Here is a 24,200-nt window from a genome sequence, read left to right as displayed (position 1 = left end):
CCAAAAAGGGGCCCACAAATCTAACGGTTAGGATCATCTTATGGCCCCCCATTTTGGCACAGTGGTCTATCTACTACTATGACTACAAAATGAATGGTTAAGATCATCCAATTGATTTAATTGATGAACATTGGCATATGTAGGAATGTTCCAAGAAAGCACGACCTCATTGTAACATAACTGGGCCCATTCACATTTACATAGTTGTCCCCACACTAAAATCTCCATCATATGATCCTGATTGTCCGATCCTATAAATGGACGGTCAAAACCTAGCCACATAAAACTTGGTTCTGAGTAAGAGATCTCTTCTGCTCAATGCTTATTATTAAGCTTCCAAATCATTTGATTGGATGGTTGAGATTGTCCGATTAACATAACTATTGGGCCATTTGATATCTAAAATAGGGCCTACTAGATGGACCGTCTCGATCAACCAACGTCGGGCCCGTACCCAATTGAGCTGCACACAAGACAAGATAGACTTGACAGCCATTATGGGCCCCAGTCAAATTGGGCCCAAAATGTTCCATAGCCAGTCGCCAGAGAAGAGATATATCTTATTAAACTTATTAATAAGTTTCCAAATCATTTGATTGGATGGTTGAGATTGACCGATTAACAAAAATTTTGGGCCATTTGATATCTAACATAGGGCCTTCTAGACGGACGGTCTCGATCAACCAAGGTTAGGCCCACAACCCCAATTGAGCTGCACACAAGATAACCATTGTGGACCCCTGTAGGGGCCCACAAATCACAATATGTTTCATAGTGAGATAGAAGAGATAAGCTAATAATATTAACCCTATCTTATTATTATTCCGTTGGTCTTCTTCTCTAACGAGAGAGAGTTCTGATAGAAATCGAGAGAAAAAAGGGGGTGAAGAAACGAAAGAAGAGAAATGCCAAGTCAGAGAAAAAAGGAAAAAGTAGGATCATCTAATCAGGTAAAATTCTCTCATTTTTTTGCATTTTGAGTAACGATTTGTCGTGTATTATCTCATATGTATATGGATTTTGGATATGCCCTAACCGACCCAGATAAGATTCTCCATTTGGATTGTAGAAATTTTAAAAAATTTCGGGCTTTTCAAGCTTTTCCATTGCTTAATTACACATGAAAGTAAGTAGTTTGAACCATTTGTGAAATTTAGGAAGTCTTCACTAATCTTGGTTTCTTGAATTGATTACAATAAGCCCTAATGAGTGTTTATATAGAACACTCAGAGGGATAAACATACCACACACTAATCCAACGGTCGCATTTTCCTTACAACCAATGGTTAAGATCCAATCTTCTCTAACACCATAGTTACTGGAAACTTCCTAGTTGGATGGGAAGCTCCCTTTCCCAGAAACTCGTTTGAAAAGCTAAATTCTTCTCGCTTCCCAAGTTTAGGGGAAATGTGCTTTCCAAGACACTTCCTGCGTGTTTCCTCTTAATTAAGAGTACGCTTCCTATTTAGGTGATTATTTCTTCCTAATGCCCTGTTCGTTTTGAGATTGTAACAACCTATTGTGAGCCCCAAACCTATTATTGGATTCAATAATACGTTTAGGGGCCGTTTGGATACGCGGATTTTAGAATCCAGGTTTTTAGTTTGAAAAGAGGGTAAAAGAGGGTTCATGATCAAGCTGCTGTATGCTGTCTTGACGGCGTTTCTTGGATTTTAAGTGAGAAATTCAGGTTTTAAAAATCTCTCCTGCATCCTAAGATTTCTAAAACTTGGAAATATGGGAGGATCTGCTACTCTCTTGCAGACGGAAAGAAGGGCGAGAAGTCAAAAACGACGGCTGGTCCGCTTCTTCTCTCGTCTCTTAGCTACAATTCTGAAGAAATCCCGGATTCTAAAATCCGTGTATCCAAACGGCCGCTTAATTTTACTTCAATAATCTGTTTGGGGCTCACAATCAGTTGTCACAATCTCAAACGAACATGGCATAAAAGTATATTTTGTCCGTCTTGATAATGCTGAAGGAGTGTATTAAAAAGTAGTGCACTTAAAACTTAAAAAGGGATTTTAAGTTTCAAAGGGATTTTAAGTTTCAAATGAATGTTAAATATACATGAGTAAAATATATGAAATTGTAAATTCCTAAATTTTATAATTCTAATTAGTTGCGATGTCTTCTTTTCTACTTGCAATTCTTACCGGTATTATCCCTTCTTCCCTAATCTTCCCTGTCTGTGTACTTATTTACTTCAGATGAGTCGTCTTACATGCTTTGTGATGATGACACTTCCCACACATTTTCTCTTTATTTCTTTATAGCTTTTCGCTTCTCGCATTTTCTCTTTTCTAAACCTGTCACTTCTCGCTTTCGGTTCCTGCATCGCTTCTCGCACTCGCTTACCAGTCTGGCAACTGTGATTTGAACACTACAGTTCAAATTTTATTTTGAGGGACCTTCAATTTGTAATGATATCCCTCTAAATTAACCATCATAGGAAAAAAAAAATCTGTAGTTCAAACAGGGCCTGAAAGAAATCTTATTGCAAGTAGCTTAGGATTTCATCACTTAAAAGCATGAGCATATATATTCTAGGGTCTTTTTTTAATGATAAGCTGGGCTGGGAATGTGGTTTTTTTGTTTGAAGTAGTATTTGTTGGTTTCTTGATATTTCTAATTTGAAATCTGAGAAACAAGTTTAGGTTTGCTAATGAAAGAGGAGGATTCAGTTTAATTCTCTATCTCATTGAGATCCTCCATCCTCAATTCTTATTAGATAATAACTCAACTCAACTCAACTAAGCCTTTGTCCCAAACTAGTTGGGGTCGGCTAATGAATCCTTCAGAAAATTTTCATGAAGAAGGTGAAAGGATCTACCCGGCTCAAATTGACTAAGTCTACTCCTGACACTAGTTGGGTTCGTCTGCATGGATCATTTTCTTCCATTCTATCCTATCCAAGGTCATGTTTTCTGTTATGTTCCTAGCCCTCAAGTCTTTCCTCACTGTTTCTACGCAAGTTGTTTTCGGGCTGTCCCTACCTCTTTTTACTAGGGCTGCACATGGTTCGGTCCGGTTCGGTTTAAGGGTGTTTCTTGAACCGAACTGATCCCATCGGTTTGGTTTTTTCCCAAACCGTAACCGAACCGATAGGCAGTCTAACCGAACCGAACCGAACCGTTATTGACCGGTCCGGTTTGGTTCGGTTCATGGTTTATCCGTATTTGAGCGGTGAAAAAATCACCAAGGGATACAGCAATTAAAATTCAATAGTCAGGTCCTCTCCTACTAATCTTCAAAACTAACATGAATATTGTGGGAATTAATTTGCAAATCATCTTATAAAATAGTAGGGCATAACTACATAACTAAAAGGTAAGCCAGAGGTTAAAACTTAAAATATGATTCTGAAAGGAGAAAAACTAAAAACTTGACATATTGACAACTGACGGGTAATAAGGGATATTAAACAACATAGATTTTTCTTTTGTTACATAAGGTTAGCAGTATTGAGATTGCTGCCATTGTGCCCAAAGAATTGAGCCTCAAGGGTCAGACAAGATTATATCAGAAAAGTTCTGTTCAAAAATTGAAGATTCAAGAAAACAAACAAATTGAAAGCTTATCAAGGATGTTATATACAAAACCCCATAACCTATGCCAGATCTGCACTGTTACTAGGATTCTTAATCATAATAAACAATAACGGATGGTTATTATTTCAAGTTTTCAACATGCTAAAAGCCTAAAACCAAAGTGGTCCTCCTAAAAGCATGTGAAGCCATTTCTAAATGCAATTATTCACATACACCATATCAATGTGTTGAAAAGTACAATAAGTCAATCACTCAAAAGTTAGTTATGGGATTAAGTAGGGCATCAGCTGTAACCCTACTTCAAAAATGTAAAATATAAGATCAACATTCAGGCTTTCAGTTAGCACCTTGCAATGGTATCTACATATCTGGAAGTCTGGAAGTTCATGGAAAGGTTTCCATAGCCATGACACACTGCATAATAATTCAAACTTATTGCTAACTAATATGGAAAGTATAGGGTCATATTTATTGTACTATAAATTTCTAAACAGTAATGAAATAAGTAATATTTAGTTTAGGGTTTGCCTTTGAGAACCTAGCAACATGACTTGGGACTTGGGAGTCCTACATCCTGCAAGAAGAAGGTAAAAATAGTTCAAGCCACAAAATTAGCAAAGAAGGTCTGTTCAGTGTAAAGTTGAAAGACCAAAGATGATTTAAAAGAACAGACAATTGGATATACTCAAAGGAGCCACAATCTCACACCTTCCTTCCATGTCTGCAAGCCTCATTACTGTTCACAAGTACCCTCGCAGCCCATCTATTACCAAGAAAGTAATTGTTCAATTTTCAGTAAAATAAATGAACATTTTGGAGTCTAAAAATTTAAAATGATCAAGAAAGAAAGACTTACGCGCATGAGGTTGGGGGGTTCCACAGAATCCACACAATGCCTGCAATCACAACGAGCTGAGAGTAACACAAGTCGATATAAACATTTTGGAGTCAATTTCCAATCCAAACAAGTTACAAAAAATATTGAAACCGCAACATGAAGCAGCAAATTCAAATATTTGAAATAGATCGAAATTCCCAAATCTAGCTGGTGAGGTGAATGGGATCTTACATATTTCCATCCGACGATTTGTCCACACCACAGCAGCAGCAGAATATCTCCGCTACAGTAATACAATATGCATTCCAGAGAGTATCATCCTCTCTTCAAGAACCCCAACACCGATATTCACCCTGAAACAAACATAAATTTGGAATAATTATCCCAATAGACTTATATGGAGCTCTAAATTTGTTCATTCCAGAGAGTATCATCCTCTCTTCAAGAACCCCAAAATGCAGCTTCTCCAGGCATAATCTGTTCTAAAGACATATACTCCCATAGTCCCATAGAGCATAGATGGCTAGATGCAATGTAGAGTGGTGTCAACTTTCTGCAAACCATCAATCAAGATTTCTCGTTAGATAAAAAGCAATTCAACAACAGATAGAATTAGACAATAAGAATATTTATTATCCACCACAACAGATAAAACCAAACTATTGATGATTTACTTGCGTAAGGCAGAAGCCAAGTGACTGTCTGACTGACAATAGATTCAGCTGAAAATCATGTTTTGAATGGGAAGATCACCTAGGCTCACAAGTCACAAGGATACATTATGGGTACATGCATAATCTGATATTAAAACTCTATGTAATTATAACATGGCAATAAGATAAAATCAGATAGTAAACCATAAAAACTAAAAAGATCTTAATGAGGGAACAGTTACATTGAGTTCATGAGATGACAATTAAAACAGTTATAAATAACTAAATCCAAGACCATTGCCCAATCTATTTTAGAACATATCCATTATCCAAAATTCCAAATCAAGTCATCAACAGAAATAAAGTAACTCAATCCAGCCATCCAGCTATCAACTCGCATCCTTTCTCCTCAAATCCAATATCCATAGCCCATAGGTATTTTCTGAAAAATAAACATAAGAGATTAAGAGTAAGTAACTCAATTAATTATTTATCATGAATCAAATCTTGCACCCCTTTTCCTCTAATCTTACAAGAACATAATTAGTTACCATGAATCAAGTAACTCAAGAGTTATGTTATTCATGAGTCAAGATCAAAAGCTTCAAAATCCTTAGCTATGCCTACAAAAAAGAAAAATAATTATATATGTATTAGAATCGACATCTACACAAATTGGAATTAATTAAAATTGCCAACAAGAAGTTAAAAAAGAAAACAAAGAAAAAAAATACCTAACTCAAAATCTTCTAAGTCATGTAAGTTCTCTTCAATATCTATAGGAATTGGTGAAGCTCGTAACCAATCCTGTGTACAAATCAAGCATTCTACTAACTTAGGAGTTAGAGAACTACGAAATTTATCAAGTACTCGACCTCCTGTACTAAAAGCTGACTCCGAGGCATCGGTAGAAACAGGAATAGCTAGAACATCACGTGCAATGAGTGAGAGAACATGAAACCTAGAACAATTTAACTTCCACCAATATAATATTTCAAATGTCGACTCCCCCTCCTCAACATCTTCCTCCAAATATCTATCTAATTCCGTCTTGCATTCCAAACCCTTGCCTTGTCTCAATTTCTTTCTAAAATCCGACATGAAATCTGACTTTGCTTGCTCACATCCCTCAACACTTGGTTGATCAACATCCATGTCACTTGCTACTTTTGGTGTGCTACTTGAAGATGATGAGAGTGAGTCCACCCTTTGGTAATACTCAAAAAGACGATGCAATGTGTCCCTCACTCTCTTTTCAAGTAAATTAACCTTTTCAGAGCTATAAAGTCTTGAATAACAAAAGGTCACATACTCTAATTTGTAGCGAGGATCCAACACTACCGCAACTAACAACATTATGCTGACTTTTTCTATATCTCCCCAATATTTATCAAACTTCTCCTTCATCTTCATTGCCATTAATTTCAATGATGAGTCTACATTTTTTGACCAATCAAATAGAATTTTTTCAATTGCACACACTTCATGAAAATATATATTAGAAGTCACATACAGAGTTCCAGATAAACGATTAGTCATATTGTAAAAGGACTTCAAAAATCTATGCAATAATCGAGCATTATCCCAATCAAATTCAGTAGGAACCGCATCCTTCAAATCAATCAAGTATGATGAATCTTCCTCTTCCATCCGTTCAAACGCTTTTTGGAATTTCAATGCAGCATCTAACATTAGGTATGTTGAGTTCCATCTTGTTTGAATGTCTAGGCAAAGAAGACTCTTACATGTGATTTTCTCCTTCTCCACACATTCCTTAAATCTTTGGCTTCTAGCAGGAGAACTCCTAATATACCTAACTGCCCCACGAATATTATTGATTGACATCTTCACCTCATTTAAACCATCCTTCACAATTAAATTCAATATGTGTGCACAACACCTCACGTGCAAAAAATCACCATCCAACATCAAACAATTTTGTGAACTAGCATTTGTCTTAACAATTCTTCTTCTCAAAGATGCAATAGCCATATCGTTGGAACTAGCATTATCTACAGTTATTGTGCACAATTTTTCAATACCCCAATCAAGTATGCACGACTCTATTGCCCCTCCAATGGCATCACCTTTGTGACTAGCAATTAGACAAAAATTGATTATTCTCTTATGAAGCTTCCAATTTTTATCAATAAAGTGAGCGGTGAGACACATGTAAGACATGTTTTGCAAAGAGGTCCATGTATCCGTAGTGAGGCAAATTCTTTCATTAGACAACAAACCCTTTAATTTTTTCTTCTCCACAGCATACAAAGCTAAGCAATCTCTAGCTACAGTCAAACGAGAGATCAACTTGAACCTGGGTTGCAAAACACTACAAAAATACCTAAAACCTTCATGCTCTACAAATTTAAAGGGCAACTCATCTACTATTATCATCTTCGCAAGTGCATCCCTACATACATCTTGGTCAAATTTCCAAGAGACAAGACTATTATCTCCTTCTTTTTGTGTCACTGATTGCCAGGATAAAAGCTTTTGTCTCTTGTCATTATTGTAGGGATACTTCTCACATTTTTGTAAGTGTGTGCGCATTGTACTAGTCCCATTAGCACTACTATGTACATATTCAACACGACAATAATTGCACTTTACCTTGTCCTTAGAAGACATGTGTCCTTCCACTTTTGCAATTTTAGTGTAATGATCCCACACATCAGATTTGTAAGGCTTTTTTTCACCTTTGACTTTGATGCATAGGTTTCTTGTGGAGCATCGAGGCTCAGCTCGACAGTTGGATTAGAGCCGGAGGTATCTTCCATGCTTGACATCTAATAAGAAAATGAAGAATTCCCAAAGATGTTGTTAGGGAATGAGGTTTTGATGAAGGTGATGAGTAACAAATGAATTCAAGAAAATTGACTAGAAAAACATGGGCAATTAGGAATGTAACAACTAATCAGCCGTGAAATTGGCAAGCAAATCCCATTTATGCTATGATCACATCCAATTAAATCAGCTCAAGATAAAAAAAATTGAAAAGAAAAGAAGCAGTGAACCCTAATTGAAAAAAAGAAAAGAAAAAGAGAGTTGAAGAATAAAGGTACCTGGTGGGATAAAAATATACAAAGTCTGTTTGGTCCAAAAGAAAACTGAGAAAGTAATCTAGAATTAAAACACAAGAGACAGTGAAATCACCCTTCGAATGAGAAAACCCTCGATTTTTTCTTTGAATGAAAAAACCCTAAAATGGAAAAACTCTGGCTTTTTTTAATGGAAAAACCCTAGCTTTTTTTTTAATGGGAAAACCTAAGCTTCTTTTTTTAATGGAAAAACCCTAGCTTTTGTTTTGAATGGAAAAACCCTAGTCAATACAACTTATTGAATCAGAAAAAAAAAATTTATTTTCTTCTAGTCTGGAAAAGAAGAATCACTGGTTTTTTTAGGAGCTGAAAAAGAAGAGAATCATCGACTTTTCCACAGAAATTCTACAACACATTAAATGCTTTATTACCTCTTTCGCTATTTTCTCTGATACTTGGGAATCACCGGAGCCAAATGATCGACGTTGGGCGCTTTGAGATGCGAGTCAAGCTTCCATCTTCTTCGTTCAATTGGCTGAGGGGTTTATGGTTCAAAAAAAAAAATGATTTAGGTCACTGGAAATGGGCGAAAATGGTGGATATGATGTTTGGTGAAGAACTAAAGAATCAAGGGCAGAAATGATGGTGGCTGATGGAGTGAATGAGTGATGGTGGTTGATTTAGGCAAAAATTAAAAATGGAAATGGAAACAAAGAGAGGCAGAGAGCTAGGGTGAAGGGTCGGCCCAAAGATGGAAATGGGGTGAGTCTTTACCTTTTTCAAAACCCACCTCAGTCTTTTCTCCTTTTCAAGATTGGGTTTTTTTTTAAGGAGACAAGAGAGAATGACGAGATCACTATTGTGCTAAGTGGTGAAGGACTGAAGGGTCGGCTGTCGGCGGAGACAAACAGAGAAGGGAGATTTGCATTGAAAAATAAATTTTGAAAGAGAGAGAGAGCTAGGGTTTCTTACCTTTTTCAAAACCCACCTCAGTCTTTTCTCCTTTTCAAGATTGGGTTTTTTTTTAAGGAGACAAGAGAAGAGAGAATGACGAGATCACTATTGTGCTAAGTCGTAAGTGGTGAAGGACTGAAGGGTCGGCTGTCGGCGGAGACAAACAGAGAAGGGAGATTTGCATTGAAAAATAAAATTTGAAAGAGAGAGAGCTAGGGTTTCAACTTTCAACTTTACTTTTCTTATTTTTCTTTCCCCTTGGGCCCACTTTCATGGACCAATAAGGCAATAAGAAATAAAAAACGACCTCTCCACTTCTCCAGCATGATTTTTTTGCCCACTGTTCTGTACTTCTGTTCACGTTATAAAGGATTAAAGGGGGCGGATGCGTACTTCATGGGGGGTGAAAATATCAACTCCCTTCTGTAATCTGTAATCTTTCATGGTTTTTTACTTTTTTATACGTTTCTAACAATTGCCGGTTCGGTTCGGATTTTTCGGATAAAATTTCTTTGAACCGTAAACCAAACCGATGGGATCGGTTTTCTGATTTTAGAAACCGTAACCGAACCGAGGGGCAAAAAAACCGAACCAAACCGAACCGAAAGGTCCGGTTCGGTTCGGTTTATCGGTTTGAACGGTTTTTTGTGCAGCCCTACTTTTTACTCCATCAACTTGGCACGAGTCACTTCTTATTAGATATGCTCATCAAGAATTCATATGGAAAGATTCGAAGCTTTTATAGTTCCTTTGTGGAAAGAAAAGCTAAACCTTCCCGAGGCACGCAATGGACAGTGTTGTGGATCTTTTGAGTGGATTTTTTATAATGACACATTACTGGAAGTAACTATATGTTAAAGCATGCCATTCAAAAAAAAAAGTATATGTTAAACCATAGTTACCGGAAATTTCCTAATTGGATGGGAAGCTCGCTTCGTAAGCTATGTTCTTCTCACTTCCCAAGTTTTGGGGAAGCTTTGGGAAACATGCTTCTCAAACGCTTCCTACACGTTTCCTCTTAATTAAGAGTATGCTTCCTATTTAGGGGATTATTTCTTCCTAAAAGTACATTTTCTCCTTTTCATAATGTTGAAGGAGCGTATTTAAAAAAAGTGTGCATTTAAAACTTGAAAACTCATTTTAAGTTATAAATGAAAGTTATGTGGATCTGCTTTCATCACTTTAGAAGATCAGCTAATGAGGTAGCGGATTCTCTTGCCAAGAGAGGAGTTCAGTTGGAAGCTTTGGAGAATTATGACTTCCTTCATCCTTGATTTTTTGTTTATTCGCTTTATTTCGCCCGGTGTTTATTTGCTATCTTTCTGTCTTTTCTCTTCGTTGTATTTTTATTGGACCATCTCGGTCTTTTATTAATGCAATTCTTGGCCATTTAAAAAAATATATGTTAAGCTATAAATTCCTGAAATTTATAATTCTAATTAACTGTGAAGTCTTCTTTTCTACTTGTAATCCATACCTATATTAAGTTATTAACCCATCCTCCCTAACCTACTACAATCCTACTCTTTCTATGCACTTCTTCACTTCCAACGAGGCTTTTTATATGCTTCATGTTGACATTCAATGACACTTTCCACACATTTTCTCTTTACTTTCTTTAGTGCTTTTCTCGTCCTGCATTTTCTCTTTTCTAAAACCCTCGCTTCCCGCTTTCGCTTCCCGCATCGCATCTCGCGCTCGCTTCCCAATCTGGCAAGTATTTGTTAAACCCATTCTCAACTCAACTTCCATTCTGCTCCTGCCAAAGAGAAGAACTGACCTGCTACTAGTGCCACATTCGCAAGGCTATTCTATCATTGACCTGCTTCTAGTGAGGCCTCAGGTTTCAAGGTTCCAGTTATTGGGATCAGTTGGTGCATCGACTGATACACATGTGTGTTTTCCCCTCCCATGATCCCAAAACAAACTAATATATGGTTCTCACCACATATTTATGCCTACTTTTATCTTTACTGATTTCTGGTGTGTTTTGTTTCACAATTACACACACACACAGTAGCAATTTTGCCCATGCTATGTTTGAGTGTAAAATAAGGGACCCAACCTTCAAAACATGATGTGTAGATTAGTGTTTGCTTCCTGATTCTTCCGTGTGGCACATTTTTAAAATGCAACAACTCATCTCATAGTAATTATTTTCTCACCTGGGTTTTTTTAAATGTCAGAAAAACTTTTTTTTTCTGACAAAAGGAAACCCAAAAATCGTTTCTATTATAGGTCATAAATAGGGGTGAGGCTCTGGGGAACTTCCTCGCATATGTTTTTTTTTTTTGAAAACTTCGTTTGTTAAAACAAAAATAGATTGAAAACTTCATCTTGTTCACGTTGATTCAGAATCTATTGTTTGTGACACGGACACGAGTGTTGCGTCTCGACACGGACACGGGGCGTCAGACACGGCAAACTCCCAAAATTTAGAAATGGGGACACGGCTAAAAAAGAAAGTACATATACTCATGATTTGTGGACACGGATTCGTGTGCCGAGTTTTGACTAAGTTTCGACACGGATACGAGGTATCTGACATGGAAACCCCTAAAAAACTAAAAATAGTGTCACACTCATACACATACATACATATAAAGTTGCTAACACTTCTAGCAGTACATCTAAAAGTGTCTAAAAGAGTGTCGACGCGCGTGGACACGACACGTGTGTTGGCAATAAATTCGAAGTGTCGGCCAAATCATAGTTCAGAATAAATAATGTCATAAAAATGCTGAAAAAAAAACAAGAGGGAAAGTTGGCTTTTATAGTAGCCAATTACAAGGAATCAGTGACTAAACTACCCCTAGTTATGAAAATGACTAAAAAATACATGTAAAAAGGAGCAAATGACTAAGCCACCCTATATGCTTTGTACTAATGATAACTATGCTAATCAGCTTCTTTTTTTTGAAATGGCAAAGATATAGTATAAAATAAGGGCGGGGGACCAAGATGGATCACACCCACATGTACAGGGAAGGAAAAAGAAAGAAAAATACAATAAAGCAAAAAACATAAAATGCAAAATATGCTACGGAGGGAGAAAATCAAACCACTCCAACTCCATACAACCAACCCCACTTCTAACCAACCCATCCGCCTCTCCATTAGCACTCCTCCGCACGTGATCGAAGGCAATAGACGAACCCGAGATTAGCTCCTCAATTTCATCAAAAAAGGATAAAAATCTCCAAGGAGGCAATGCCACGCTTTTCAACCAATGAATCACATTGAGTGAATTTTCTTTTTGAGAATTGAATCACATTGAGTGAATCACCCTCCACAATGGTATTATCCAAGCACTCTCTATTTAATCTCATGATAACATGATATGCCGCCATCACTTCTGCCTCTGAAGCATCACATCTCCCCAAAGGGCCGGAATAGGCCCACACAACCTCTCCACTGTCATTACGGAACAAACCGCCAACCCCACCCAGACCCGGATTTCCAATACTCGAACCATCAAAATTCAATTTCCACTTTCCAAAAGTAGGAGCCTCCCAACGCCGAATAATCCGAGGCCGGTTTTCCCTACTGAAACTACCCTCCATCCCTCCCATAGATCAAATGCCGATACAAAGCGGAAGAATGGGAGACATTTTACCCAAGATATCGATAGTGCAATAATTTTGCTTCTCAGGCTGATGTGGAGATTCCTAGGGGATGCTCTTGCATAAGAATCCAAGCAGTATGAGATCTATCACTACCCGAAATCATGGAAAGGATGTTCTACTCACCACCATCAAATGTGTCATTCACCACACTTACAAATATGTCTTGCTCTTACATTATGATTTGTGAACACCCTGCTTTCTTTTCATAATTGTCCACTTGTTTGGAAGCATGGTTTTAAACTTACGTGGAGATATGCCAATTTCAATTACCTATTTTGACTCTCATGGGGATCGAAGTCTGAACCAAAATTCGAAATTTGATTCCTTGATGTACCCACATAACCAAAAAGCTTCATATGTCTAGGAAATATTAGTGCACATTCCATTAATAAGATGAGCAAGTTGAGAAGTAAAAGAAATGGCATGATCATCAGCTTTCAAAACAAGTGAAATATCTATGTTTAGAATTTACCTTACTATTTTAGAGATGCACTAAAACTCGTGTCACTAAGTATTTGATCTCGTTAAACTATTATGGATGGTTGTCTTTCTCTTGCTTATGTGGTGTGTCTATTTGTGCTTAGTTTAGCATTTTCTAACGCTCCATCTTAAATTTTTATCGTTTCCATGGACTTACATAAACTTTCACGAAGCACTTCCACGTTCATGGGAACCAAAGTCCGAACCAAAACAATGAACACAAGAATTTATAGTGTCTCGATCTATCCAAAAGACCTTCTCCACTCTTCCAATTTTTATCTCCTTGGGCTCTCCACTATTTGGACTCCACATGATGGCCGGATCCGAGGCCGCTTTACAACCTCGAGTCTTGAAACTCTCCAAGGGTAACACCCTTCTTTACAAGTGTTTGAAGAAGAAAGAAAAGCTCTCTTGTGCCTCTTAGTAGGCAAATAATACAATGATAACACTCTCCTCACAAAACAAAATATTTTACAAAGATTCCTAGCTTCAATCCTCTCAAAGATCAAGGTGGCAATTCAAAGCTCAAAGAGGGTTTGTGAGGATATTAATGATTATTCACAAGCTGTAGGTATGTTCAATAATAATTCTTAAATGTCCAAAAATGTATTAAATGAGTTAGAAGAGGTATTTATAAGAGATGAGCTCAAAACTAGCTGTTTTTGGTCTTCCAACGGCTAGTTCGGAAGTCTCTTGGAAGCCTTAAGAACTAGCCGTTATATATTTTTTTTAAATCTGTATTTGGGTGCTCGAAGATGTGCTCAGGCGCCCGAAAGTAGCTTTGGGCGTCTCTGAAATGATACCCCTTCCGGTTAAGTTTTTGCCCTCATCTTCGGGCGTCCGAAAGAGGATGAAAAACACATTCATTTGGGTTGAAATTTTTGGGTCCCTTGTGTTTTATTAAAGTTGTTTTTAGGGGCATATTCATGTTTGTCAGGGTGTGTTTTGAGCCTTGAATACCAACTAGACCTAGAGAGGATTGAGTTACATTAAATACATCCTAGGTCTCATGGTCTTCAACTTGACAACCTTGAGTGCATGGTGACTTTGGATCTTCGTAAGATTGCTCTCCTTTTGAATTTTCCAGCCATGGTCCTTTGTCAATGCTTGATATGGTAGCCATGAGTCTTTCCCATTTGAGTTGCTTGTGGAGTAATCTCATAATGACCTGAACTCAATCCACAATGCTAACAGGCAGATCATTAGTGTATAAGATTCAATCAATTTGGGTTTGTGATCAATCAAGATATGGGTGATCGTTGAACCATTGGGCTTACACCCCATAATATCACCTTTGCTTCAACCTCATTTGAGTCACATATTTGGAGCCAGACCCAAATACGAGATTAGCATCCTTCCGTTGGAGTCCCGAATTATTCTTCCAATACTGGCGGGGCCCGATTTTCCTTTTAACTCTCGTTAGAGTTCAACTTTAACCCCCCATTTGGTGTTGGATGCCATTTTGGGGCGATGGTTATCCTTGCTTCATTCTCTTGCACGACCAATTGCCATTCTCTCAAGATATCTTCCACTTGATAGCTTGTTCCTAGCTTAATTGGTAAGGATAATTGAAAGGAGGAAAATGAGGAAAGCGTTGTTTGTACGAAGAGGGAAGGGGGGAAATACTGTAGCGATGAATATGAAGCCCTTCTCTAGCTCAATTGGTAAAGATGATGTTCTTCAACCTTGAGGTCCGAGGTTAAATCCCAGCTTACCTACCAAAAAAGGAAAGGAGAAAAAAATATGTAGCGATGAATATGCCCATGCTATTGATTTATAAAAATTAATTAATTAGCGGTACTTTTGTCCAAAAAAAAGGACATCCTACTAACATGTCAATGAAGGCCGAAATGTTAGCATTCCCCTATATAAAGGGAAGTGATATATTTACCGCCTTTTCTTCCATTGGCCATCCCTTTGTAGCGTAAATAGAGTAGCCATCGATACTCTTTTTACACTACAAGGGGGTGGCCTGATGATGGAGACCATCCTAGGACCCATATTTTAATTTTTGGGAAAATTACATATAGACCCCCTGTGGTTTGGCCATTTTCCGCTTTAAACCCTGTGGTTTGGAAGTTACCAAAGACACCCTCTCAACTTCCTAACATTTTTAAGTAGACCCCCTCCGTTGACGGACCGTTAGTTTAACCTGATGGAATGACTAAAACTAACCATGGTTAATATTTTGAGAACAGAAATACCCTTTATCACTGGTTTTTAGCCATTTGCAAAGGGATTAGGGTTACGTTATTTCCCGCCGCCGCCGTTGCCATTTCTGGTAACCGCCGTCACCTCCACCAAAGACAATGAAACCCCACGCCATGGCTACATCAAACCACATTTCAAGAAAAAAATATTGATAAAAACAAAACAAAAATCCCTAAAATATTATGGTTTATGTGCAAATCACGATAATGATGTGAATGAAGACAAATAAAACTCCTAAATCAAGGGTTTATGTTGATAAATAAACAAGGGTTTGAATCAAACCCTAATTTTCAGTTTTCAAGTATGAAAACCCTAATTTCAATTGGGGAAGACGAGGGCATAACAGTCATTTCCCCCTCTCCGTGCACTCCGTCACGTTAAAAAACCCACGGAAAGTTGAGGGGGTGTCGTTGGTAACTTCCAAACCACAGGTTTAAAGTGGAAAATTGCCAAACCACAGGGGGTCTATATGTAATTTTCCCTTAATTTTTAAGTGTATTTTAGGTGTCTTTTAAGTCCCTTAAGTTATAGTAGCTGTGCCATAGTCTTTTTCTATCAAAATTACTTAATAGGGCCCAGACTTGTATTATGAAAATTTTAAGTGGGGTAGCAAGCTATGAAGCCTCTTGTTTCCCGGCAAGTGCAAAGGTGGTTCTTCTAGGTGGGAAGCCTAGAACCAGAGGAGAGATTTCTTTGGACTGTTAGTGGTTGGGAGCCCTAACCCTAGGTGTGACGTCCTAGAATCCTTGAGCGATTCCAGGTTTATCTTCTTGTTCATCTTTCTTATTCTATTTACTTTATCAGTTTTGATTTCTGTTTGGACTCCTCTGATCTCTGTGCGTAGATTTTCAAACCCAACAAGAATATCTACCCCTTTATTTCCAACCTAGTCATTTATCCCTGCACTCTATCTCTTCTCATGTTGTTTCCCATCCCCTCGATTTCCAACAGTCCTACCTTTTGCAGCCGATAGCCCAGTCAGCTCTTTCTTAATCAATTTCTGCAGATCCGTTCTAACCAGACTTCATCTAACGGACCGATCAAGGCCAAGCTTTACGGTTTGTTGCTGTTTATAGGTTCTCGCATATCCAAAACCCGGAGTAATTCAACAGTTGGAACTGATCCTGAAATTACATCTAGACCGCCGATTTATCAAAAGTGCGGATTCTGTATTTTCACCCAGATTTAAGATTGGATGATCGGATTTGCTCCGAAAGTGGATATATCAATTCCTGTAATACCACTACACCATATCCAAGAATTGAGACAATCCAACGGTCGGATTGTTCCGTACGACCTCTTTTTCAGATCTGCTGTTGGATTTTGTGCAGAAATTTAAATCCACTACACCATATCCAAGAATTGAGATGATCCAACGGTCGGATTGTTCCGTACGACCTCTTTTCAGATCTGCTGTTAGATTTTCTGCAGAAATTTAAATCCCTCATATTGCAAATATTTTTTTTTAGTTCTCCCACAGATCCATCCTGAATCAGATTTGGTACCAAAGCGAAGTATTAGCCTTTCCTTCGACCATCAGGCTAGGGAAGAAAAGGGCTCGAATATATCATTTCCCTATATATATGGGCTTGAGCTCAAAGTTTGGACCATTGCGAATGCGAAGCTATTGGCCATTCTCATCCATTAATTTAATGACGTAGCACCATAAAGGCGGAGAATTTTTTAACCAAGGAGCTGCAACAATTTGCTATGTCCTATCTGTGAAAAGTGCATTGCAATTACAAATATGTTTGAAGGACAAGAATCCTAATCCTAAAAATCTGAAGGGATTGGATTTCATGGCATTGTCTTGATGGACAAGCAGTTCAATGAATCATTTACTTGTTCCTTCAAGGCTACATTGTCACTTTTTAAAGTTCTTTGCCAAGTTGATGGACTTGATTCAGATCAAAGCCTGTAATACGATTATATTTGAGTCAATAAACTGCAATTAGTCACTCACTTGACCAAGGGCTGATTTTCAATTTCTTTCAATTTTTGTGATGATCACTAGGAAGTCTTTCAGTATATCCCATCCTGTGAGTTCGTCCTCATCTGCTAGAATGTGTTCATCTTACTCATAGGGTTACAATGTTTTTTATGAGGACTCCTTCCAACATCTTAGTAGTAAAAATGCAAAGGTTAAGAAAAACTATTTTCACCTTTTTGTTCATTGAAAAATAATTTCTCCACAGAGCCTTCAGTTTTAGATTCTTGAATGAAGCTCCCGTTATACCCATACTCTGCCTTGGCAGCTGATCAGGTTCTCAATTTGCCCATCACTTCTTACTGCTTGTTCTCTTTCTGTCTGTTTTCTTGTTATTGGATCTTATGTTCTTTCTAGTTGTGAAAAGTCATTCATCTTGGAGAGAAAAAGTTGCTTCTTTTATGGGGATTTCTTACCTTCTGTTCTTGTAATTTGAGTTAAGCAGAACTCATATTTTTCTTGCTTATCACAAAACAAAGGGTACCTGGGAATGAGGTAATTCAAGGGTCAGAGACTTGTTTCACAGTTTTGGAGTGACTATGCAATCACCCATAACCCATTATTAAAGTATCAAATTAACTATCTGTAGTTAAAACGGTTGTTGGCATTTCATGTTGTATGATGTGTTGATTGCCACAACAGGGAGCATTCCACTACTTAAACAACACTGTCGACGATAGATCTCAACAGTAAATTTACCCAAGGAACCATATTTAAGTAAGCTAAATGAAACCATTGACATGAATCAAAAAGAAGAATCAATAACAAGCAAACTTGCCACTCAGTTGCATGATATTAAAGTAATCTTACCCAAAACATGTATTTGCTAGAATGTTCTAATTAATTTAAGCTTGCATCTTTTTGTTGTATCATCTATCCATACAATAGATTTTAATTTTGAATGCGTGCATTTAGCAAACATACTAGTACTAAAAGTTCACATGGGGAGGACTAACAACTTCTCATTGGCTACACTACAATTTTTTGTGCTTGCATAGAAGTCAACCATGAGTTTCTACACCATCTTTTTTTGCTTTTATTGTTTCAAACTCACATTCTCAAGTGTGTAGCTAATGGATGCCCAAGCTCCTACCAACAATGATCGTTCAAGGACTATATGGACACAACCAATGACCCATTATTTCATCGAACTTATGATAGATGAAGTCGGTAAGGGTAATAACAACAGTCAAGGTTTTAGCAAGCAAGCATGGACTCACATGACCAGACTGTTCAATAGTAAATTTGGAGTTCAATTCAGTAAAGATCATTTGAAGAATAGACACAAAACTTTGAAGAGGCTCTATAATGATGTAAAGCTTCTCCTTGATCAGAGTGGGTTTGGCTGGGATGAACAACGAGAAATGATCACAGCTGATGACGTTGTTTGGAACAATTATATCGAGGTAATTGTTTACTAAATTAAATCTTGTTACTTACATGCAATACAATCAAGGGTTATTTCGAGGGTTATTTTGAAGAGAAAAGAGTGTCTACTCTATAGAGTAGATAAGTTATCTGCTCCGTCGACCCCCAAATACAGTGGGTGCCCACATTTTTTAGGTAATTCCTTTGATAGGCCCTGACATTGATAGGGTGTGCCAAAAAAATCTGCTCCATAGGATCATCCCAACCCTTCGATTTGTGGAGGTTAAAAGTGGACAAATCGAAGGGTTGGGATGATCCTCTGGAGCTGATTTTTTGGGCACACCCTATCAATGTCAGGGCCTATCAAACGAATGGTTTGGATCATCCAAAAAATGTGGGCCCCCTGTATTTTGGGAGTGACGTGGTAGATATGTTATCTACTCTATAGAGTAGAAACTCTTTCCTCTATTTAGAACTGCCAGTTGCTTTATATACGATATACATGCAGGCACACCCTGATGCAACCAAGTATAGATTCAGGCCTATTTTGAAATTCAATGATTTGAAAGTGATATTTGGGAATACAATCGCTGCTGGAAGATTCAATAGTTCAGGTCACGATGTTCTACTCCTCGGGGATTGTGCCTTAGAAGGGGAGGCCGCTGGAGCATCAGGAGGTCAAGAATCTCCAGTCAAGTGTATTGACCACAGGGTTCCATTCAACGATGTGCCAGATGAGACATCACAATCAGGTGGGGCCATGGATATATCTCCTCAACAGAGCAAGCGTCGATCTGCAGAGCCGTCAACCTCTCAACGCTCTGGAAAGCTGCCGAGGAGCACCGGAGACCGTATGATGGATGCCATTAATGAGATGGCTGTTGCTCTCAAGTCATTAGCGGATAAGAATAAAAGGAATTCCGAGAACTTGATAGATGCACTTAGGGCAGTACCCGACATAGATGATGATCTCATCTTAGATGCTTGTGATCTTTTAGTAGATGAAAGGAAAGCAAATATGTTTTTGGATATGGATGTCGTGCTACGAAGAAAGTGGTTGATGAGGAAACTTCGTTCATAACCTATTCGAGGAACAGATGGAGGGAACAAGCAGAATATGTCTTTCACCGGCTACCGATCGCCTTCCCATCTTGAGTGAAGGATCTTGCTTAGGCCCTTTTCGTTTGAGATTGTGACATTGTGACAACCGATTGTGAGCCTCAAACCTATTATCAGACTCAAACTTTTATGTAATTTTGAGTCCAATAATAGGTTTTGGACTCACAATCGGTTGGCATAATCTTATACAAATAGGGCCTTAGTCTTAGTCTGATTCGGTTGCGGGCTCAGGTGGGATTGGGAAGTGTTCAATCAATGGTAGGAGAGAGTATATTGATGTGTTTATGTTTGAGGATGACTATCATTTTCCATTGTAGTTTGGATACTGCATTGAATTAGTGAAACTGACTTCTGAACTGTTTGTACTGTTTGGCATTTGAAAAAAAAAAACTGTTTTCTACTATTTGCAAGTTGATTGTAATTCAATGATGTGAATAGATGGATTCAGTTTTAATGTTAGATACTGTAATGGCAAAAAGTTTGTGGCCTTCATTTGAGTGGGTGATTTTTGTTCAGTTCTGCCTTTGGATTTCTGGAATCAAGAATAGTAATCAGCATGCTATTCTGATTCCCCTTGGGGAAATGACACGCTCTTGTTTTGATAACGAAACTCCTTGAACTTATTGAATTTTTGTAGGCCCTAGTTTTATGGATGAGGTGTGTATTGAGAACGAGACCAAAACCTTGTGGTCGGTCCACTCATGATGGTCCACTAGATCAACGGTCTTGATTAAACACATGCCCCATAAGTGGGGCCCAATGTTGATTTTTTAAGATCGATCCCACCCACGGTTGTAATAAAAAGAGTGTCACTAATAAAAACAAGGGAATGTAGAGATTATTCACCCTTCCATAAAGTAATGGGCTTCAATGGACCAAGACAGTCCGATGGACCATTGGAATCTGAATTTAAACTGACAAGATCCATGGGCTTATTTCGGTACCCTATCATAGGATCCGAAATTATTATCTATCATTTTCTTGAAAATTTGCAAACCAACTGGACCCTGGATTTTTTTTTCCACGGATTTTTTTTTTTTTTTCTTAAGAAAAAGAACACAAGCTCTCTGGGTCAGTATGGATACACAAAAAAGTGGGAAATTAAAAGTTAAAGTAGAGACTTCCCATTTCCTAGCTTTAAAAGTTAAAGTGAAACAATGATGGTTTAAAACAATTTCTCATTTTAATGATGGTTCAAAAAGAAAATTCTCATTTTTTAATTTAGGACCTCTTTGGATTCCAGGAGTTTCCTTGAAAAAGTTGTGTAGAGGAAAACATTTCTAAAATATCCTACTTGTTTAACACATGAAAACAGATAAACTCTTGCTAATCCTATTTAATTTTTACATGGAGGGATCCTCAAATTATCATAACCATAATCAAGTCATTTCCCTCCAAATCATTGAAATAAAAAGTTTTCTTGTCATATGATATGGATTAATTTCTAAGCTCTGAGCTCCTGAAAGAGGGCAGGGCCACCAATGCTTATTAGAGTTAAAAGAGTCCATGAGGAGGAAGATAATGGCCGTTGGTTTTGCTGTTTGGTTGTAGTAAGAATGAAGTTGAAGATTTCATCCTCCCCTTCCAAGAATCTGATTATGGCCCATGCTTGTCTACCAAAGTAAAAACTTCAACTGGTTTTTCTAAAAACTTCAATTGCTTTTGCTTTTGACTTTTGCTTTTGCTTTTGATTTGAAGTGGGCTTTCTTTATTGTCTAAGAAAAGATTTAAAATGACTTCTGCTCTTTAGCTTTGAAGCAGTAGACTGCTAGTGTGAAAGCACAAAAAGCTGAAGGATACCATAAAAAAGACGAGCAGAAGAATCAATTCAGCTATCCCACTTTTTTCCTTTTACCCCCTTCATTTCCTCTTGGTTTCCTCACATCTGGATTTGGATTCCCATTACTGAATTCCCCCTATATAATCTCTTTATGGGAGTTCCAGTAATACCCTACTGAGATTTGAAAGAGGAGAGAAAAATATCCAAAATTTCCTTTTTTCTAATTAGCCTAGGGTTGATTTGTTAATCATAGGAAGACAATTCCTCTACTGGGTTTTCTCTGAAACTAGTCTTGGGTTTCTTTGATTTCATGAGCACTTTCAATTACTTGAGATAGTAGGGAGAAGTCCTGGATGTAGAAAATATGAGTTAGTCTCACATAACAGAGGAAATTATAGGACTGTTGGGTTTTTTGTATGAATCTAGTATTGGGTTTGTCTGATTTCTTGAGCAATTTCAAATTCTACTTCTGTACCAAACAAGTCTAGCAAAAAGTTACTGGAGAAAGAAGGGAGGAATCATGGAGGTAGTAAACAACAGATGGTCTCAACTTCCCAAAGAAATTCTAGGGTTGATTTTAAAACGCTTGAGCCTTACGGATTATCTCCGGTTTGGCGGTGTATGTGTCTCATGGAGATCAGTCATGGCCGAGAGGTGTCATCCATTGGCACCTCAACCCCCATGGATAATGCTCTATAGCCATGGAGACAGTGAGATTCAAGGCTTTTTCTGTCTCACTGAGAAAAGAGTTTACAAGCTAAATCTGCCTGAGGTTCGTGGGCGATGGTGTTGTGGATCTTCTGAAGGATGGTTGATCATGACTGATTTGATCAAAGGAAATTTTCTCTTGAACCCAATTTCAAGAGCTCGAATTCATCTCCCATCCCAAATATCGATTCCATGCTCCGGCCCAGGTTACATTCGGAAGGCGATTCTTTCGTCGCCCCCTACTTGTAATAATTCCATTCCAACTGACTGTGTAGTTGCAGCCATTCTTTATGATAACAGATTAGGATTCTGTAGATTAGGAGAAGGAACATGGAATGTCTTTGAAGATCGAGATTATGATTATACGGATGCGATATTTTGTAAGGGATCGTTGTATGCCATAAACACTAGCTGGGAGCTTAGGATTTGTAGATTAGGCCCCCATCCTAAATCCCAGAAAGTCCTGCCGCCGATGAACTGTGAACTCAATCGGCTAGTCCATTTGGTAGAATCTTGTGGGGAGTTGTTGATGGTTTCAAGGATTTTGGATTTCTGTGTCGCATCAACACTTAAGCTTCAAGTTTTCAAGCTAGATTTGAGTGTTCCTCATTGGGTTGAGGTGAAAAACTTGGGTGATCACGTTCTGTTCTTGGGTAGGAGCTGCTGTAAATCTCTGTCAACGTCTGATTTTCCTGGTTTTAGAGGGAATTGCATCTATTTTACTGATGAGGACATTACTTGTAAAAGTGGTGTTGAATTGAGGGTATTTCACTTGGAGGATTGTAGTATAAAACCATATCTTCTCAGCAATTACCATTCATTCATGTTTTCACACATTTGGGTTACACCAAATCCATGGTAGAATGAGTACTTCTCTGTTCTATTTATCTTGTTTCAGGACTACGTATGGGCCTGTTTTGGGTATGATTTAGGATACAACTTCGTTAGTTTTCTCCCTGGGTCATTTGATTCTTGTTTCTAAGGAAGGTTCTATTCCTCTTATTCCATGAGCATAGATAAGAAGGGAGTTGCAAGGATTTCAACCAAAGATCTCTATGGAGGAGATTATTTCAATGACATTTTTGCTTCTAAAGTCGTTCTATTGAGCTATATTCAGCTAAATTTCGATGGTGGTTCAGTTGGCAATCTAGACCCAGATGGTAAGAGAGGCGTTATGAGTCATTGCCGGTCCGATCAATATTGCTTGCAGTAAGGATTCATGAAGGTGCGGCGAGATCGTAGGCTTATGCTGAATCAATTTGCCTATAGATCAGTTGGAGATGGTGTCATTAAGCAAGACATAGTTATTGGGAAAGCTTTTACTCCTTTGGTAGTTTCACTGTCCTTCAAATTTTTATTATGAAGTTCTTTTTTATCTTCCAAAACTTTTGTTCTCTCTGTAAGCTCTATTCCTCTTTCTTCTTCTACTCTTTGATTCCTTTTCTGAGATGGTCCTATCTGTTAGCTCTTTCGCCCTTACTGGTCCCAATGTCTACATTGATCAAAACCGTCCATTTGCAAACCCCACCAATGGGCAGTAGCATTGAGAATCACTTGAATTTGGGCTGTTCTAGTGTTCAGTCAATTTCCTGTAAATGGGGTTGTTGAAAACAGTCAGTTGATGGGAAAAACCACCCACAGTTAGAAGTAAAGATACATTAAATGGACAATTAGGTTTGCCCAATTGATCAGACTTTAGGCCCATCTTCACCCATCCATGGATCTGCCAAGTGGGTGGTCTGGATCAACATACACTGGAAGAGGAGTGTACAGAGATAGGATTTTATCCAATCACTACAAACTACTTACTATGGCTTGGATTGTCTATTTGGTTTGATTTTTGGCTGTGGCATACCCAGGTTGGGGCCTTGAATGAATGGTCTA

At 38.0% G+C, this 24,200-nt stretch overlaps 2 protein-coding genes across 2 annotated transcripts; both read left to right on the top strand.

The window, feature by feature from the left end:
• The first annotated feature begins 791 nt into the window (after positions 1-791).
• LOC143859246 (uncharacterized protein At2g29880-like) lies at positions 792-20,291 on the top strand. Its single transcript, XM_077369955.1, has 3 exons — positions 792-950; positions 18,412-18,747; positions 19,218-20,291. The coding sequence occupies exons 1-3, from the start codon at positions 906-908 to the stop codon at positions 19,788-19,790; spliced, it is 954 nt and encodes a 317-aa protein (XP_077226070.1). The 5' UTR covers positions 792-905; the 3' UTR covers positions 19,791-20,291.
• A 1,309-nt stretch (positions 20,292-21,600) lies between these two features.
• Positions 21,601-24,200, top strand: LOC143859128 (putative F-box protein At3g25750). The gene has a single exon (XM_077369809.1). The coding sequence runs from the start codon at positions 22,129-22,131 to the stop codon at positions 23,176-23,178; it is 1,050 nt and encodes a 349-aa protein (XP_077225924.1). The 5' UTR covers positions 21,601-22,128; the 3' UTR covers positions 23,179-24,200.

The sequence above is a fragment of the Tasmannia lanceolata genome, unplaced genomic scaffold (assembly GCF_043159265.1).
Source record: "Tasmannia lanceolata isolate RefF3 unplaced genomic scaffold, GAP_Taslan_0.1 ptg000029l, whole genome shotgun sequence".
Classification (NCBI taxonomy): Eukaryota; Viridiplantae; Streptophyta; class Magnoliopsida; order Canellales; family Winteraceae; genus Tasmannia; species Tasmannia lanceolata.
Note: the sequence above shows the minus strand (reverse complement) of the source record. Positions and strands in the feature narration are given on the sequence as shown.

Bases quoted from the DNA above. Each gene is read 5' to 3' on its own strand.
- LOC143859128 (XM_077369809.1), top strand. From the start codon at position 22,129: ATGGAGGTAGTAAACAACAGATGGTCTCAACTTCCCAAAGAAATTCTA.
- LOC143859246 (XM_077369955.1), top strand. From the start codon at position 906: ATGCCAAGTCAGAGAAAAAAGGAAAAAGTAGGATCATCTAATCAG. The intron at 951-18,411 runs GTAAAATTCTCT...TCAAGTGTGTAG, and splicing joins AAGTAGGATCATCTAATCAG to CTAATGGATGCCCAAGCTCC. The intron at 18,748-19,217 runs GTAATTGTTTAC...ATATACATGCAG, and splicing joins TTTGGAACAATTATATCGAG to GCACACCCTGATGCAACCAA.